The sequence below is a fragment of the Leptidea sinapis genome, chromosome 6 (assembly GCF_905404315.1).
Source record: "Leptidea sinapis chromosome 6, ilLepSina1.1, whole genome shotgun sequence".
Lineage (NCBI taxonomy): Eukaryota > Metazoa > Arthropoda > Insecta > Lepidoptera > Pieridae > Leptidea > Leptidea sinapis.
In genome coordinates, this window is record NC_066270.1 from 6,620,132 (window position 1) to 6,640,648 (window position 20,517).

General features: G+C 33.5%; 1 protein-coding gene and 1 long non-coding RNA gene across 8 annotated transcripts in view; one reads left to right on the plus strand and one right to left on the minus strand.

Annotated features, from left to right (window-relative positions):
* Nucleotides 1–12,874, minus strand: part of LOC126965022 (RNA-binding protein Pasilla) — a 93,808-nt gene extending 80,934 nt beyond the window's left edge. For 2 of the 7 annotated variants that reach the window (XR_007729451.1, XM_050808446.1), the window contains exons 1-2: nucleotides 12,437–12,871; nucleotides 12,003–12,065 (exon numbers count right to left, since the gene is read on the minus strand). Coding sequence is in view for 6 of the 7 variants with exons in the window: in XM_050808446.1 (XP_050664403.1) it covers nucleotides 12,003–12,065; nucleotides 12,437–12,554 (181 nt within the window). In the remaining variant the exon portion in view is untranslated. Of the gene's footprint in view, nucleotides 1–12,002; nucleotides 12,066–12,436 lie in introns of all 7 variants that reach the window. The other 5 variants (XM_050808443.1, XM_050808441.1, XM_050808442.1 and 2 more) reach the window with 4 other exon arrangements.
* Nucleotides 12,875–14,002: 1,128 nt separating this feature from the next.
* On the plus strand, nucleotides 14,003–20,517 carry LOC126965166 (uncharacterized). The gene is made up of 2 exons (XR_007729488.1): nucleotides 14,003–14,281; nucleotides 19,558–20,517. It is a non-coding gene; the product is annotated as an uncharacterized LOC126965166 (long non-coding RNA).

Sequence of the window (20,517 nt, forward strand, 5' to 3'; positions counted from 1 at the left end):
AGCTATTATAGTCTTCTCTATAGTGGCGAAATTTACCTTTGTATTCTAATGTTGTACATTTTTTAAAATTGAAGCTAGATCGATTTCTCGCCCCCGAAACTACCTGTATACTTAATTTCATTAAAATATTGTTTCCGAGATTCAGATTATATATATATATATATATATATATACTAGCTGACCCGACACACGTTTTATAGATACTAAAAAAATACTGTTTTATAGGAATTTGCCGATAATATTTCAAAACATCAAGAAATATTTCGTAAAAAATGCTCCCTGTTGTTATAATGAAATTGTTTCACAGCGGAACTGTCAAAACGTGCGTCACTAAATTCTCTCATAGAAAATATGTCCATACAAAACAAATATTGAAAATAAAAATACTTATGGGTCCCAAATCTAAATAAAAACTATCCTATCTCTCAAGTTGGACTAAACTGCACTCCATGAAGTAATCTCCATGAGAATTCGTTTATTACTTTAGGAGTCCATCGCGGACAAACAACGTGACACGTAATTTATATATATTAAGAAGATATATATATATATATATACTTGTCCGAGTCTAATGTCAAATATTAACTAGGTAAACCCATCGCCTTTTGAAATGCAATTTTTTTATTTTTTATAAGAAAAAAAAAATGTTTTTGCTTAGTTTGTTAGCCTTCGATAGTTAAAGTGCATTATTCTAAATGAATTCTGTCGATCAGCGCAGTACTTTCTTGGAGACTTCGCATGTTTCTATTAACACTATAATAATCTCTACTTCCCTACTAATATTATAAATGTTAATGTAAATTTGTTTGTAACGCTTTCACTCCGGAGCTACTGAACCGATTCTGATGAAATTTTGTACAGCGATAGACTAAAGCTTGGGAAAGGGCATAGGCTACATTTTATTCCGGAAAAATCCATGGCTCCCGCGGGATTTGTGAAAAAGTGAATATCACGCCGATGAGCTATAACTATAGCAATAGTAGGTTTAGTTTGCCAAAGCAATCTTCCTCGAATTGAAATTCATATAATATGTTGGGAACGTGAGCGAAAATGGGAACCGGAACTGGAATAGGAGATGAGATAATCTTCTATTTCAAACTTGCTTATTATTTTTAAAACCCTTTATCTACGCGAAGTCGGAGGCATCAGCTAGTATTATATATTTTCCTTTAACTCCCAAAAACGTGCCGCAATGTCCATACATTTTAAGAGATCCTTATCCAGTTCCAGAACGAGTTCAAGCCAATAAACGTATTTACGAGGGGGAAGCACTTCCGAGCCCTCACGGCTGGCCATCGTGTCCCCAAATTAAATCTCTTGGCTCAGCCCTTTTCGCAGTGAACGGTTGCCTAACCGACTTTGACTGTCGTTGAAACACTGCTTATCTAAATTGTATGGCATTAACGAACGTTTATTAAGCGGGTTAACTTATTCACTGTTTATAATAATTTTTAAACATTTCAGAGGCGTAAAGTAGGCTCCTGTCAGCTTTGACGAAAACCAATAATAATATTGACACAAATTATCTTGCCCGTACTAGGCGTAGCCTGTACTATAGGTACAAGACAACGATATATCTAATACAATATACTTACTTAACATACATTAATACAGATAAACATCCATTACTCGGAAACATACATCCATATTCATCATATAAGTGCTTGCACCTACCGGGATTCGAACCAATGACGTAATACTTTACTAGCAATGCACCACGGTTTCACTCGCTTAGATTCCGATCTCGTGGTAGTGGAAATTCTACTAAGTCGGCCTATAGATTTATTTTTTAAAACAAAATAAGTTTTATTTCACTTAAGTTATTATTTTATTATTGCATTATTTTCTTTAGATTCACATTTTTAAATTCGTTAGTTCTTTTAAATGGAGTATCCGATTTTAATAATTTAAAGAGTATTTTACAGGTATTGAAACGATCTTTAATAAAATATTTTAATGGAATAAGGATATATGAAGAGGTATGAATAAAATGGTTTGATTGAAACTTATATGAACTTTTAAAATGTAAAAAATTTGTAATAAGTGACGTAACTACAGTAGTTGGCCACGTCATTGTATCACAGACTTTTTTGTAGATATTGATACGTTCTATAATAATGTACAACATTTTATTAGGAATCCCTATTTTTTTGCCAGTCAGTAAAAATGCAGCTTTCTAATGGTGAATGAGAATTTTTTAAATTAGTCCATTAGTTTTTATGTGAAAACATACATACAAAAATCACAAATGTTTCCACTTTATAATAACAGTTTAGACTACCAAAGTCTAATATAATGAAATAATATAATATAATACATGACATGATTTAACCTAATGATAATACCTGCGGGAAATAAAGATTCGCTTACAGATACAGGCTACAATACACTGTATGGAACTGATGTTCGTTTTAGCGTTTGTAGTGGTGAAGAACCGGTCTTATGAGATGTACCCTTGGCTACACTTCGGTTACGAAACCTTGTATCTTACATAGAACATCAACCAAGATTCGACTGAGGGTATTGTTAGTTTGATAATAAATGTTTGGTATTATTGGTTAAATTCACAAACCAATCACGTCCGTCTGTCAGACCTACCTGATATTCATATGATGAGAGCAAGTAAGCGGAGATGTAGATTTGATTATGCAATGTTAATAATATTATTGAAGACAGTCAATGCAGGAATAGAGTTATAGTATTAGCACTGGGCAGACTAAAACGATGATGGTATCCTGCACAAACGCAAAGTAAATCTTTATGTAATGTAAGTAAAAATGTATAATTTTTTTTTTAAATACCTGATTTACAGACAACAGCACGATTACGATTTCATTATATATATAATACTAGCTGACCCGACAGACGTTCTGTACATAGTGAATAAAATAATCTTTTTTTAATTTGGCAATTATATTTCTTAACATCAATAATTATTTCGTAAAATATGCTCCCTGTTGTTATAATGAAATTATTTGATAGCATAACTATTAATCCGTGCGTCACTAAATTCTCCCATAGAAAATATACGTATGTCCATACAAAACAAATATTGAAAATAAAAATAATTATGGATCCCAAATCGAAATAAAAACTATCTGATCTCTCAAGTTGGACTCAACTACACTCCATGAAGTAATCCCCATTATAATCCGTTCATTAGTAATTTAGGAGTTCACTGGGAACAAACATCAGGACACTGTGTTTATATATATTAAGATATTATATGCATAGATGTGGTACTCCACAGACAGATCACTAGTAATGTTATTAACAATTCTGGTTATAACTAGTATGCACCGCCTTTTCCAAACCAGATGGTAGTTTAAAAAACAACATCTTAGATTCAAGTAACACTGAGATAATGCAGTTAATGGTAAGCACGAGCTGTGTGTTCAGCCCACGCTGCGGTCTTGGTTTGAAGCCAAATAGGATCAATAAATTTTCATTGAATTGCACATTCATTTTTGGCTCTTGCGTTTTCTAACTTTACCATAGCTTTAATAGCAGATATGCGGTTGTTTTACAATGTATAATGCATGGGATGGCATCTGTGAACATTTCTAATGTAGGTATACTGGATTTGATACTGGAACCTACGCCACACCTTAATGTACCTACAATTATTCTACTATTTGACAGGTGGTTAATGTTAAGTAGGAAGAAAACGAGACGATACGTAAGTAGTTAAATAAAATTTACCATATCCATATCATCTTTGTGTTTCAGAAGAGGGCTATTCGCGTTATTTCTAACCTAGGACCTAAAAAATCATTGAGAGCAAAATTTAAGGAAATAAACATTTTAGCTATTGCCTCTCAAATCTCAATAATATGCTTGATAATGTTATGTAAGTACATAAGTGAATTATCTATAAAACTGTTATAACCATAATGCAAACATTTTTTTATGATAATAAGGGACGAGACGAGCATGACGATCGACGCTAGATACTAAATACCTACGGTAGGCTGTTTTCAGATTGTATATTTGGTAAGCAACTTCAATATTTGGACCTCGAAACCTGGTTCTGTCGGACTAAAGCGCAACTACGACTAGTTAAATCTACAGCCCGTACCTTGCTATAAAACCAATGCACGCCCCTGGTATCATGTACAAACCAAAAATATAATTTATTTAAAATGTTGCCAACGAAAGTAGTATCTTGACAAATGTAATTAATTAAAATGGTGGCAGAGTACTCAGATTCCCGCCGAGTTACAATATCAAATAGTCGTCTTGTACCAATGTTTACGTTGTGTACCCCGGAGCCCGCTCCCCCTCTCTCCTCTCTCCATCCTTCTGTTGACTAAATCCAGTCGTAGAGGTTCACAGTTTTATATTATCTCGTATTTTTAGCATAATGTTATTCAACTTAGTTCATTTAATTACATTCAAATCTTGTGAGCCTTCTGTAGTGTAAATTCCGCTAAAATTTGTTTTCAATCAATTCGAAAAGTATTTCGCCTCTACACGAGGCATCCTCAGGAGATGTTGACCCGCAATATTCTGGCACGAGACTCAACACGTGTCGAAATGATTGACGACGAGTCTTACACTCAAGACGGCTCACAACATTTGAATAATTATGGATTTCCGCAAAAAACGCCTAATTCAATATATTATCATTTAACTGGCTGACCCGGCAAACGTTGTTTTGCCATATAAAGTATAATTCACGCGATAGTTTTATAAATAATAAATAGCCTATGTGTTATTCTGGTGTGTAAGCTATATTATTTTAAAGTTTTATCAAAATACAATCAGTAGTTTTTGCGTGAAAGAAGTTCAAACATACATCCAGACATACAAACTTTCACATTTATAATATTAATAGGATAATAGGATTACAATTGGCTTTGAGCCTTTGTATGTAGCCTATGTGTTACTAGTTAGAGACAATCGTCGGACAACAATCGTATTCATGAATTGGTTTATCCAATAGAAGCGTACAGGCACTTCGTTCTGAGATAATGTCATACAAGATATATTTTACAATTTAGAGTGTAGCCTTTTTAGGGTTCCGTAGCCTGCCGTGGCAAAAAACACAACCCTTATGCATTCGTCATGTCCGTTCGACCGTATGTCGCAGCCACTTTTTTCCGAAATTATAAGAACTATACCGTTGAAACTTGGTTTAATTTTTATAAAACACATTAAGATTTTATACAAAAATAGAAAAAAATCAATAAATTTTGGGGGTTCCTCCCATACTTAGAACTGAAACTCAAAAAATTTTCTTTATGAAACAAATAGAAAAAATAAAGTGTGGCCACGAGTTGGCCACTTGCCGTCGTAGGACACTTAAAATTTGTTAACTATTATAGAAACAAACGTAGTTTTTTTCGAGCACCTTCAATCTCCACACTTTGCGAGAACTTCTCCCATCGCGGTGCAATAAATACTAACAGATCACGACGTGACTAATTTATTGTAGATGGGATGGGATATTACTCATTCTAAGTTTTAAAACTCATTAATTCTTCTTCTCAAATTTGCACGATTATTTATGCAATACAGCTTTCAACATCTCCCACGTCTTCGGAGCTAACAGAACGAAGTCACCATACAAGTCTTATCCGACCGTTACATCGACCAAACAGTTTATCTACTAATTTAAACAGAATTCATATTCGAGACACGTGTACGACGCGTCACGCGACCATGTAATGTAGGTACACATAGATCGCGCACTTTCGTTTTTCAACCACTTGTTATGCAACGGTGTTAGTGATTTACTGATCGTCGCTCGTGTTTGTGCCGTGTCCAGGACCGACTGGCGACAACAGCATGTTCTTATCTATACCGTCTGAATCAGGCCTGTCTCAATCCCGGCATAGGTATCGAAATCAAAACGGGGCTATTCAGTAGGGATTCACGAGCGTGCAGTGACGCACCTACTTCACCGGTCCAAACGATCATTAGCATAGCAAGCATATTAAAGGTCATTGCGATTCAAATTTAAATTTTTTAAGCTTCAGACGCTGAAAAATCTAATTTAAATTGATTATTATTATAATGAAACTACCATTCATGATAGCTACCTTCCTATTTATTTCCCTATAATAAGTATACTAAGTAAGTTTGACTATGTGGTGGTCTTTCAACGTATACATTACTATCTGTAACTAATGTCGGTTTAACAATGAAAAAATTTTGATTTAATTTTAAATTCGATTGCATACCTATTTATATTAAAAAACTGTGCTATTTTTATAATGACCTTGTAGTGGGTAGGTATAGTTTTAAGTGAAGAAGACAACCCTAATGTCGTCAGAAGAGGTAAGAGTCACGCGATAGAAAGATAGGCAACTTCTAGGTGAATAAAAATGTAGATTAATAGCGCTGTGCATCTTATTGTTTGGCGACAAGAGTCACTGTTTCTTTAATTGATTTAGCGGAGTGAGACTTCTGTACCTACTTGTACTATTACATATATTCTTTGCCTACGTTGAGAAGCGACCCCTCCCACCTCTCCGCTTTCCCCACCGCGCCGTCCGCGTCGTCCTTTAAGTAGCGTTAGCAACTTAGCACACTGAACACCCGTAGATTATTATTCATAATTGTGCTGTCCGGCTCGTTTTCTTACATTTTATTATAGCATTGGAACATATTAACATAATAATAATTACATATTTTTTAGTTGTACGGATTATAACACAATAAAATACACAAAATATCGTTACTATTGCAGGTAAGGAAATTAACTATTAATTTGTATTAATTGAAGACCATTACCATTGCTTTGCTGAATTTGAATTATTGTTGTTTTTCGTAACTAATACCATAACTACTATTTATTAACTATTTCACAAACAAACTTCTAAGCGGAAGCCACATACATCCACTTAAGGCAGTAAGCGTGTCTTGATAACTCTGCACAAAAGCCCGCAATGCGGTGGCTGCGTCTACCGCGCTTGCTAGATATTATCGTTACATCACAATTTTCCTTCTTTCATTACTTTGTACGTTTGAGATTATTAATAATAATTTATTAATTAATTTATAAGTATTTTAATAGTATATTGTGCAACTCGTGGGACACGTTGTCGATTGCCCAGAATGCGAAATTGAACGCACAAGCGAAGCGATTGCGGTCATTCGCTTGAGTTTGCGTGCGACAAGTAAACTTTACGTACTCAAACAACAGTTTCATTTACGAAAAAACTCACGCGTAACTTTAAAATGGGCAAACGGCTATTTTTCAACCGCAACAGCGAGAGTCAGGATACTACATTTCCCGCATGAGTGTATTACTCATAACATAACCTATGTTACCCTACAGCAGACAGCAGCTAGTGATCGGTGGCTCCGCTCTTCCGTTTCAGCAATGTGTTATTTTTAACAAAACTTTTAATGACATGGTCAAAGTAGTCAAATAATAATAAATTTTCGAAATGAATAAAAATTTACAATTTAAATAATTGAAAAGTTATTTTTGAACACCTTAACAATACAGCGACAAAGACAGAGAAAAAAATAATAAATTGGAACTGTATAATATTGTGCGTACAAAAAGACAGGACGGACAAGTGAATATAATAGAATAGAAATATATATTTATTTACCATAGGGAGTGACAATACCATAACATTTTGCAACAACACTGGAAGAAGAAGTTTTTGTCTACATTTGTGTTTACATTAACGATATTTGTTTGAGTTGGCGGTAAAAATAAGCCCAACGCTGTCCAAACCCATCGAGATATACCTAACAATATAATGTATGGTGGAATTGTCTATCTTATATCGGTCTACAGAAAAGTCCGCAATGACATATGTCACCTCTTAACGATAACATACTATTTCCATTTTAATACTTAAAACAATTGGCAAATATAATGCGGTAATGTAAAAGCTGTTTATACAAATACTATAAAATTTTATAACTACATATTATAAATCATTCAGGAATACGTTCTTGTCTCATTTTTAACTTATTAAGTTTGATTGCATATATGCGCATATATGTGCTACCAAAAGAAGCGAAATAGGTCGCATAAAAATTGATTTCCATTTAAATTATATTTGTATTATAGATTCTTACTTTACAATTTTTTTTATGTAAATAAGGGACGAGGCGCGCAGGACGTTCAGCTGAGCGGCACTACAACTGCGCTCGTCACCTTGAGATATAAGATGTTAAGTCTCATTTGCCCAGTAATTTCACTAGCTACAGCGCCCTCCAATGCTTACACATTACTGCTTCACGGCCGAAATATGCGACGTTGTGGTACCCATTATCTAACCGGCATTATGTGCCAAGGAGCCTCCCACTGGTAAAATAACTCGAATTATATGGTCTACATATACTATACAAATATGGTCCGCAATCATTACACCCCCACACTCCTTCACTCGCTCCGATCGTCGCTGCCAACAACGCAGTCATATTTGACCGCGACACAAATAACAAATTGTTTACATTTGAAAGAGCGACATCTCAAGTCAATATCCTAATATGCAAATATTGGGGTTGAGCAGGTTTTTATCAACTGTAAAGTAGATCCTATAGATGAAGCCACAGCCTGAGAGTTGAACAAAGCATACAAGATTTATCAATGATACGTCACTCGAACGGTTGGCTCCTTGGTAAGAGCGTTCGCAAGTGAGGATTCGAGTCCCGCATCGTTAATAAATTTTGTTTTCAAATTTAATTTGTGTAATTACTTAATTATCACTTTAAAAAAGAACAATTTGTCGCGACAGAAAATATTTTGTTTGTGATTGTAGGTTAATCAACAAAAAACTTCATACAACAGGTTTGATAGAGCAGTGGCTAAATTATTTGTAATAGAACATAGGCCAATTGTTTATGAGTGGGACTGTTTCAAATCTGAAAGTTTTGTTTTGTCTAAAATGTTTCCGACATGTTAACGAAGGCGCCAAACTATTGGGCTCGTATTTCAGTTTTTTTTTTATGGAATAGGAGGACAAACGAGCGTACAGGTCACCTGGTTTTAAGTGATCACCGCCACCCACATTCTCTTGCAACATCAGAGGTATCACAAGAGCGTTGCCGGCCTTTAAGGAAGGTGTACGCGCTTTTCTTGAAGGTACCCATGTCGTATCGTCCCGGAAACACCGCACGAGGAAGCTCATTCCACAGCTTTGTAGTGCGTACTTTGCTCACGGTATTCATGTTGGACCGTATTTACAGTGAAATTGCTCTCAATCAATAGTTACAATGAATTAATAAAAAATAAGTACAATACTAGATCACAAGAATCTAGTTTCATATGTTTTTCTCGAGACTTGTTTTTAAGAGATTTTTCGCAGACCGCAAATGATTTCAATCAATCACACCCATCCTATTATAATATTATAAATGTGAAAGTTTGTATGTCTGGATGTATGTTTGAACTTCTTTAACGCAAAAACTACTGAATGGATTTTGATGAAACTTTACAATAATATAGCTTACACACCAGAATAACACAGGCTATTATTTATAAAACTATCGCGTGATTTATACTTTATATGCCAAAACAACGTTTGCCGGGTCATCTAGTGATAAATAAAATATCAATTATGTAATGAAAACATTATGATCATGAACAACACTTACAAAAGTCAGAATGAAGATTTAATTTTGGAGGTTAGAGAACACGCATACCGCTCGACAACAGCTGCAGTAGTTTTATGTGGGTCACCCGGATACAACTCTATGAAAACTTCGTGCTGCCGCATAACTGCATTTTTACATTTTTTGGTATATTTTAGGGTTCAGTAGCCAAATGGAAAAAAAACGGAACCCTTATAGGTTCGTCATGTCTGTCTGTCAGTCCGTGTATGTCACAGCCACTTTATTCCAAAACTATTAGAACTGTACTGTTGAAACTTGGTAAGATGTATTCTGTGAACCGCATTATAACATTTTCACACAAAAATAAGAAAAAACAATAAAATTTGGGGGTTTCCCGATTCTTAGAATTGAAACTAAAATAATTTCATGCATCAAGCCTATACGGGTACTATTAATATACCTATCAATGGATAGGTCTTCAAAAATAATATTGAAATTTCTAATATCATTTTTTTCTAAACTGAATATTATGCGCGAAATACACGTCCAAAGTGATAAAATGTGTCCCCCCTGTTATTTCTAAAGCAAGTATCTATTGATAAAACTAAAAAAAAATATATGATGTACATTATGCCCTGCAAACTTCCACTGAAAATTGGTTTCAACGAGATCTAGTAAGTAGTTTTCTTTTAATATGTATAAGTGATGAGAGCTCATTTGCACTGTATGATTTGGAGCAAACATATTGCCTTTTCCATTTAAATAATTTAATATCATTTTCCTTTCTATATAACTTTTATATTATGTTAATTGTCCGACTCTCACTTGACCGCTTTTTTATTATTAATTCAACACACGGTTTCAAATAATAATAACATTGCGTCACTTACCTATTGGTTTATTTCACAATAAATGCGAACATAATTACGCGGTTCAGGTTTAATATTTCACGGAAATCATATTTCAAAGCAGCCAAGTGTATTTGCAAAAAGTAAAGCCGCCGCTCGATTAAAACTCAAATAAAGCCTGCAATTATTATAAACAAAAACCATCATTAACGTAAATCGTTCGTACGCCTCTGTAAAGACCTTGAGCACCAGGCTCCGTAAGATGCAGCACTCGTACAAGTAACCTGCACTAGGAAATTGAAATCAGGTCATGTCCCAATTTTGAGCAAACTGGAGGCGCGCAGTGCGGGAAACGGACTCATTACAATTCGAACAATGAAAACAAATTTACAACAGAACAATAAGTAAACCATTTCATTTTAAAGTAGAGCATTAAACAATTTAAACACCACCAAGAGTTAAAATACACATTTGTAAAATACTGATATATATAAACATAGAAAATGTTAAAGACAAACCAACTAAACCTGGCCAACCTTGACTATTTATTATACATTCAATCACTCACACAATACACTCTATTCTGAATAACCTTGTCAATCATCGCCCATCATTAGAATCAATAAAAGATCATTGTCATCTGTTAAGATTGTAAGATTCTTAACCTAATTAAATAAATTTTGAAAAGAATGATTATGAATGTGCCAATCTAGATATTATGTTCCTAAATACTGTGAATATTAAAAGAAAACTCTATGAATTTTTTATGCAAATAATGTTAAGTATTCATTACGTTAGTCAAGATGAAGTTCAAATAAATAAAGCAAATAAAAGCGATCAGATGTGGAGAGATACTCAGAGAAGATTTGTGAATGAACCAAATAGTAATACATTAAGGTGATGATCACACCAACGATGGAACGACCAAGCCATGAGTGGGTCGGTGTGAGGCTACATACAGGCTCACAACAATAAGGCAATGTTTACTGTGCGATGGAGACTGACGCCCCACTCTACCTACGCTGCCAGCTCACCAAAGCCACTCAGATTATCACATTTGCTACTAGCCTTAGCTAATCTGGGCTGCCTTAGTCATTTATCACCACAATTTAGATTCTTTACATAATTAAATAAACATATACATGTGAAATTGTACTCACATATATGTTATGTAAATAAGTACTTATATTTATTTTATAGTTAAGAGACTGTAGAAAGAAACAACTACAGTACTGCCTAATATATATTATATATATAACAGATTTAACTCACCTAATTTATAGCAACAGCTTTACATCTTGTTTTTACGGGTCATCTTTTACAGGTGTTTACCCAATTAGCCTCTTAATTGGGCCATTATACATCATGCAAGCAACTTTTGCTTGACATTTATGTCATAAAATCCGACACAATAATGAATAGATTGAGTATATCCATTGAAAAAACAATGATATGTGAATAGTCATATAAAAGTTATGTGATAGGTAATAAGTGATAGGTAATAAGTGAGAGGTGAGGAGAGTTGAGCTTGAGCAGCGTAGGATGAGCATTGGAGGAGCGCGCGTGCGGCATGCGCGCAACCAACAACCATAAGCCGATGAAAGATATTAATTTCTTTGTACGACTCACCGAAATGAGACGTTATATTGCCATGGCCGTTAGCCAAAGGCAATGCCGTCACCAAGTCTTGAACTAAAAAATAACGACGCTCTTTTAACATTGCATTCATTACAAATATTTTAGTACAACTAGATTATATATACTTAGTATTGATAACGCTACATAAAATCATCAGTTACTTTTAAATTTGCTTATCAAGGGTTACATACATAATTTATATGCTTTGAATAATATTATGGCCTTATCGAAACGAGATTTCGACATTTAAATAACTTATTTAAAGTCCTCAAAATGACTGTTATCAATAAATAGGTCAAACTGATAAGAGCAATGTAATATTCTGATAAGAATCTTGTAGCTGTATAGTATAACAATATCTCGCGATGTCAATGTTAAATACGCAAAAATAAAGAACGTAATTGTAAATAAACATGTCAACTTACCTGAGCTGAAGTGCGATCTCTTGATATCGCCATTCTCTGAGTCCCCGTCGAGTGGACGTTTTCTTGAATCCGTAATTTCCGGACTAGGGCAAGTATCCATACCCGTGTCAGCAGCCATGTTGAATTTCACTTTTCAGGGTAAAACTCTAAGCCTCTCTAGCATAATTCCCATTACGTAATTCTTTCAGAATTTGTACACGGATGCGGCACTGTACATTATTAAATCATAAAATACATATAACACTTAAATAATACAACAAAAAAATGTTCAACGGTCAACCTACGAATAATTTAAATATTAAATTAATAAATAAGGGAAATGACACTACAAATAGATATTACGTCTAAATGTAAGTCAACGTTTGTTGAAACTTGAATGTCGATACTGCGCTGCGGTCCCGTGTTATGTTTGGCGCATGGTCACCGTGAACTTATCTGCGTTATGCGAATGTTCCGCTTGTCAGTTCTGCACATTGTTGATGCAATTGACTTTGACAACTAACAGCTGATTTTGATTTTTCACCACAGAGTCACATAGACATTTTTTTTTTTGGTTCTATTCGTCCATCTGGACAGGCAAAGGGGTCAAAAGCCCATACAGCCAAGTCTTCATTTTTATTTTTCTATTCTTCACGTTACACAGGTTGTTCAAAGTCAAGCTAAGTATTTATATAATCTTCATCTTCAAACATAAATAGTACAATTTCCCATAAAAGTAGTATTTCGTGTTCTTCATGTTTCGTTTTCTTCTTATACATATAGGTTCGCATGAAAGGCCGAAGCCAAGCCTTTTATTGATAATATTCTTGTTCCAAAGAAGATCAATCTTAGCCCCTTACTTTTAATATTAAACTTTTATGATATAATACTAAAATATAAATCTCATATACGTTCTAAGAAATATATTATACATGAATTATAAGTAATAATGATGAATATTAGTTGAATATAATTATAAGATAATATGAAACTAATTTAAGGTACTTATAATTATAAATATAATATTTACATTTATACATTAAAATTTACATTATAAACACAAGTCCAATAATAATTTATGGACGAGGTCCCTCTCCCTCCTTCCCTTTCCCAAGATCCCCCCCCCCACCCCTCTTTTATTTATATATTATATATGTATGTATACATATCTATGTATTTATTTACCTTAGTTTTTAAGTTCTAGTCATTAGTCTTAAGTTAGGTTAAGTGATAGGTTAATATTACGTTATATCAATAGCAAATAGCTAGGTTTTCCCAGTTTCCTGGATTCCCCCCCCCCACAAACCTCATGTATTAGTTTTTTAAGCATAATAAAGTTTTATCCCTCAATACGTAGATAGGGTTGTAGAAATAAGTTTTCTGATAACTATAAGGCTTAATTGTAAATTGCTTTAATAAGTAGATTTAAATAATTTTGTATATATAATTTAATACCAAATATAGAAATTTTGAATTTGAATTTTTCTTTTTTTTTAATTTATGGACGAATATGTTTTACGTCTGTGTAAGGGATTGTGTCAAAAGCCAAGCCGTATATTCAAATTTCACCTACCGTTTAATCTATAAATTTGTAAAGCGGCACGAAGCAGTCATAAGTTTTCAATAACTGCTGAAGTGAGCGCGGGATGTCTTCAGCATTCTTATAAATATCCAAGAGGCAGTCTATCAATGTAAATCTTTGAAGATTATATTGGGGACAGTCAAAGAAAATGTGATCAAGAGTTTGGATGGATAAATTACAGAATTGACAAGTTGGAGTATCTAAAACACCGATCCTAAATAAATGAGCACCACTACGAGAATGTCCCAGACGTAACCGACAAATTGTCGTGTAAAATTTTCTGTGTAAGTATTTTTTCTTTTTAACAAACCAGGGAGGAGAGATTTCGTTTTTAATGTCGGCTAACCATTTGGCCTTTGTTTGAACAACTTGTTGCCAATAATTCTGAAAGTCTTGCAAGAATGTACCTTTAAAATGAGACAGTGGATCTGTGTGTGGTATGGGAATGTTCAAAGCAGTATGTATCTGATTACTATTCACAATAGATTTAGCAAGATAATTAGCTTGTTCATTTCCTTCCACGCCTATGTGTGAAGGAATCCAGAATAAAACAATATCTTTTGTTAGGGATAAGCATTGATATTTGTCTCTAATATTGTAAATGATGAAATTAGTTAATAATAATAATATAATTAAAATAATTATATTATTATTATTAATAACATTACATAATATTATTACTAATAACATTACATTTAGGATATTGTAAAGCTTTTAAAACACTCATGCTATCTGTTATAACGATCCAATTATTATATGAGTTCTCCAATATATTCTAGAGCAGCATATATGGCAGCACATTCTGCTGTGTATATACTAGCCAAGGTATTTAACCTATGACCAAACCCACTCCGCAGTTGTATGTCATAAACTGCCATAGAGACAGCAGCATTACTCTTAGATCCATCAGTACAAAGTTGGTTATAATTTTGCCACTCTGACAGCATACTATATACTTATATTCCTATTATATTCCTTATATTTTAATGAGTCATTAATAATTATTTTAATAGGTGTATATTTTAAATTATAAGAATTTAAATAACATGGCCAAAGAATACTAGAAAATAGATTATGATCACAAGAAAAATGTAACAAATCAGAGATGCCTTCTACTTGATAATAGGAATTATTGTCAGTTCGGTTAATATAGTCCTGTATCTTTAATAGGAGTGGATGAAGTTAATTTGAGAAAGAATTTTGTTTGTAGATATTTGAATCTAAGAGCTAGTGGGTGAATATTACATTCTACTTGTAATGATATAATAGGAGTAGACCTGTTATGATCCTTAAGCATTTATTTTGTATTTTTTCTAATTTATACACTAATGTAATTACTCCACCATAGCAAAAGAAGGCATACTCAAAATGGCTACGGACTAATGACTTATATAGTGTTAGCAAGATGTGTGGGTCTGCACCCCAATATGTACCAGCTAATGATTTCAGAATATTGCAGGCCTTTAATGCTCGATTTTCTAATATTTCAACATATTTGTGCCATCTAAAATTACTTAAAAACGTAACTCCTAAAAACTTTATTGAATTATCTATTGAAATTTCCTGAGTACCATAATATATTTTTGCATCTCTGATTCTTATAGAATGCTTTGAAAATATTACTACTTTGCTTTTGTCAATACTGACCTCAAGACTAAGATATTGAAAATAAAGCTCCAATTTTTTGAGTGCTACATTAAGATCTAACACAACATTTGATAAATTAAGTCCTGAACTATACACTACTAGATCATCAGCAAATTGGAGGTTAGAAACTCTATTACCCAAAACAATATTTATTTGATTTATGTAGATTATAAAGAGCAATGGACTCACAATTCCGCCCTGTGATACACCTCCATATGAATATCGAGGACCTATTAATTGGTTATTGACTCTATGTTAAAGTTTACGACCATGCAAGAAATTGAATATCCAACTAACTATTTTTTCAGGGACATTTAAGGATAGAAGAATGGATGATAATTGTTCTAAATCAACATTATTAAATGCTCCTAATAATTAATAATTAAGCTTTTTTATTTCCATCTTTCCAATTAAGTAGGTGTATAAAACAAACTTCATGTGGTTATTTTTTGTTAGTTGTTTTAGTAAATAGATTTTTTAAAAAAAGTTAGTGGTAGTTTTTTTGTTGTTGTCTTTGATGGATCCCAAAGTCTGGGTGAAAGCCTCCTCCATTTCCTTCCACTTTTTCCTATTTTGGGCAGCATACATCCAATCTCTTCCAGCCACTTCTACAATGTCCCGAGACCACTGTTTCTTGGGCCTGCCCACTTTCTGCTTGCCGTGTCTCTGCACCTAGATATATGTCCAGCCCATTGCCACTTTAGTTTTAAGGCATGTTCCAGGGCATCAGGCAGTTTCGTCTTTTTTCTGATGTCTGTATTTCTAACCTTCTGAATTTTTCTTAGTTTTAGGATACTCCTTTCCATGGCGCGTTGGCATGTTGTTATCTTGTTTTTTGGTAAATATCCATGTTTGGCACCCATATTGACTTGGCAGGATACAAGTGTCCATAATTGTTTTTTTCAGGTGCAGTTCATACTCCCCTTTTAGAATTTCTTTCCGAGACCAAAATTTGTTCCATGAGATTTGAATTCTTCTATCTACTTCTTCGTTATTATTTATGTTAAATGATATTTTCTTCCCGAGATATATGTAATCCTTCACATATTCGATTTTGTTTCCTTCTACAGATATAGGGGTTTCAGATCCGTTCGTCATTAATTTGGTTTCGGTAGTATTCATTTGCAGTCCTACCTTTCTACTCTCTATGTCTAACTCTCGGATCATCTTCTCCAGTTCCTGTGCAGTTTTGGCAAAAAGGATTATGTCATCTGCAAATCTTAGATGATTCAGACTCTGGTTTCTTATAGGAAGGCCTTTGTTCTTCCAATCTACATTTTGAAATATTTCGTTTAGTACAGCTATAAATAGGTTGGGTGACAAAGGGTCTCCTTGTCTCACCCCTTTTTCTATTGAAAAGTATTCGCCAAAAGTTTCTAGTTTAATTCTGCTTACGCTATTTGAGTTGATGTATTGTAGTATGTGTATATATTTTTGGTTTATTTTGCAATTCTCTAGTGCTTTCCAAATTGAGTTGTGTGTTATGCTATCAAATGCTTTTGAGTAATCTATAAATGCTGTGTATAGTACTTGGTTGTGTTCTGTAAATTTTTCAATAACTTGTTCCAATACATGCATATGGTCATTTGTAGAGAAACCAGATCTAAAACCCGCCTGCTCGATTGGTTGATTCATATCTATTGCAGGTGATATTCGGCTATTCAAGATTGATGCAAATAACTTGTAGATACTGTTTAATAAACTTATTGGTCTGTAATTTCCGATGTCTAATGGATTCCCTTTTTTATACAGTAGAATTATATCTGAGTTGCACCACTGATTGGGGACCTTTTCGCATTCAAGTACCATGTTAAAAAGTTTCGCTAAGCTTGTTAGCAACATAGGTGCTCCTACTTTTAAGGCCTCATTATAAATATTGCCTGGTCCTGGACTTTTTTCTGGTTTCAATTTCTTTATATGTTTGATTATCTCATGTAACGAAATTTCTTCAAGCCCATCTTGATTTCCATCTGTTTGTGCAATGTTAGGGGAGAGTTCATCATTAGAGGGGTTTTCTGGTATTTTTTTATAAAGTTCTGAATAGAATTCTGTGGCATGTATTATGATGTCATATCTATTTTTTGTTTCTCCTTCTTTAGTTTTGATTTTCTGAATCCAATTTTTGTTTGTGTTGAGTTCTTTATATGCTCGTTTTGAGCTTCTGTATTGTAGAAGGTTATTTTGTATAATTATGAAACTGTGTTTTTTGGAGTCTTTCCTGATAGCTTTATTTGTTAGTTTAAATAGCTTTGTGAGTTCTCTTTTATCTTCCTTGGTTTTATTATTTTTTAACAGTTTTTCTGTGTGTTGGTTAATTAATTTTAATGTGTCTTCACAAAGTATCTTCTTTTTGCTATGGGTTTTCTTGTTGTTCATATTATACTTTAGACTTTTTGTTATGACTTCTTCTAATTTGTTATAATAGAGTTGCACACTTTTGTGTCTCCGACTTCATTTAGTGATGTCATATTTTCTGTGAGATTTTTTACATACATAGATTTTTCGCTTTCTGTTTTTGGAGGATGAGGTAGAGATTTATATGTTTTTCGGCTCTTTTTAGGTATTTTTATATAGAGTGTAGCTCTTAGTAATCTGTGGTCTGATGGGTATTCTCTGGACTCTATTTAATACTTCAACGTTTGTTACTAATTTTGGTTTGTTACTCAATATGAAATCAATTTCATTCTTTGTCTTTTTATCGGGTGAGATCCAAGTCCACCTGCGGCTTTCTTTCTTTTTGAAATATGTGTTCATAATGCTTAGTTTGTATTCAGCTGCATATTGTAGTAGTCTCTCTCCTCTGGAATTTCGCTTTCCATATCCATATTTTCCCATAGTTGGATGCTCGTGGGCTTTAGGTTTTCCGATTTTGGCTAAATGCTCCTACAACATCCAAAAAAACACCAGCCAATATCTTACTGTCAATCTGGGCACTATGGATGTCAAGACATAAATGCCGTATACTCTCACAAGCAGAACTACCACATCGAAATCCTAATTGATTATTAGTTAAGAGGTTGTTACTTTCAATATAAAATATTAATCTCTGTTTTATTAATTGTTCAAAAATTTTACCAAGACACGAGCTTATATGAAGTGTGATAGGAAGATATGAATCAGCTGAACTAGAATCTTTCCCATGCTTTAAAATTGGATTTAGACAGTCTGTTTTCCATTGTTCTGGAATAGTGGAGTTCTTCCATAGGAGATTTAATATTTTTAGAAACTTATTTAAGTTAGAAGAGTTTAGGAGTTTAAACATTTTATAGGAGAGCCAATCCAAACCGCATGCAGAGTCCTTTCTTGATGATAGACCAGCTTTTAACTCTTCAATAGTAAAAGGGGCAATCATAAAAGAGTTGGTGCTATTTAAAGGATGATTATTGTGAATAATTGTCAAATTTGGTACTGTATCTGGAGTTTATTTGTGTAAAAAGTTGGATATCCAATTATTGCTAGAGAAACAATTATTATTAGAATATAAGTTCTTAAATTTCCTCATTTTTGTCCAAATCTGTTTCATTGGTGTTAACCTATTTATGGTGGAGCAAAAATCTGTCCAGGATTTACGACGTTCAAGTCTTAATATACATTTTTTCTTTGCTTGAGCTTGCTTAAAATGAATGTAGTTTTGGATATTGCAATTTGATTTGAATAACAGATAAGCCTGTTTGCAATCTTCTACCACTTTAGTACATTGCCCATTCCACCAGGGAAGTTGTCGCTTTCTTTTAGGTAGATTAGTAATATTGTTACAGTGGTAGTTGGTTTTAGGTACTGAATTTTCTACTGCTCTAAGAATTATGGAACAGAAGTTATTGTAAGACTTCTGTAGATTACAATTACTTATATCAAATTGTTTTAACAAGTCATTTACTAAGTTCTCATAATGGTCCCAATTTACTATTTTCAGATTACTGTGTGGAGGAATGTTGGATGGAATTGAAGAAGATTCAGTTTCCGACACTACCATGGAAAATTTTGTGATTGTAGGCAAGTGATAGCTGCCCAAAGAGTCCTGATGAACTTGCCATTCACAGCACAGGAATAATGAAGATGATACTATTGTTAGATCTAGTCCATTTGGTCTCCAAGAATTAGTACCCACAGTAGTTGGTTGATCATTATTTAAGAGCATTAAGTCATTATCGTCCATTACATCCATGATGTCTCTACCTCTAGAATTGGTTCTATTACAACCCCAAATGGTATGGTGAGCATTAAAATCACCAGCAATTATTAGTGGTTTTGGAATACTATGCAACAGTCTATTAAATTTAGATTTGTAAAAGTTAGGTACACTGGGGCCAGGACTATAAAAGCTAACAATTGAGATGTCTTTTTGTTTGTATTTAATTTTGATTGCTACATTTTGCAAGGAGTTATCAGAAAATGTTTCTAACTTTTGAAAATAAATGCCATTTCTAACAAAAATTGCTACACCATTGTGATCATTACCACAATCATTTCTTATTGTATAACCTCTGATAGAAAACTGTATATTTGGTTTAAGCCAAGTTTCTGATATAAGTGCTATGTGTATGTCCTGCTCATAAAGTAGGTTTTGAAGCTCAAGTCTGTTACTCAACAGACTTTGAGCATTCCACTGTACTATGTTAAGTTTGTGACAGTTGAATGTGACGTTTTATTTTTAATTTGTATGGTATCTTTAATAGCTGAACTAATTGCGTGTGAGCTAATGCTTTGATTCTGTGTTTTATTTAGTGTAATGACTTTTATTATTGATTCTGTGATTAGGTTCATTGCTGCTGGATTGGATAAAATTAAATTAATGATGTCTTGTGTGTTCTCTGTCTTATTGAGTGATGGAAAGTTTGTTGGATGTTTAAATAAATCTGATAATGGTGTTTTA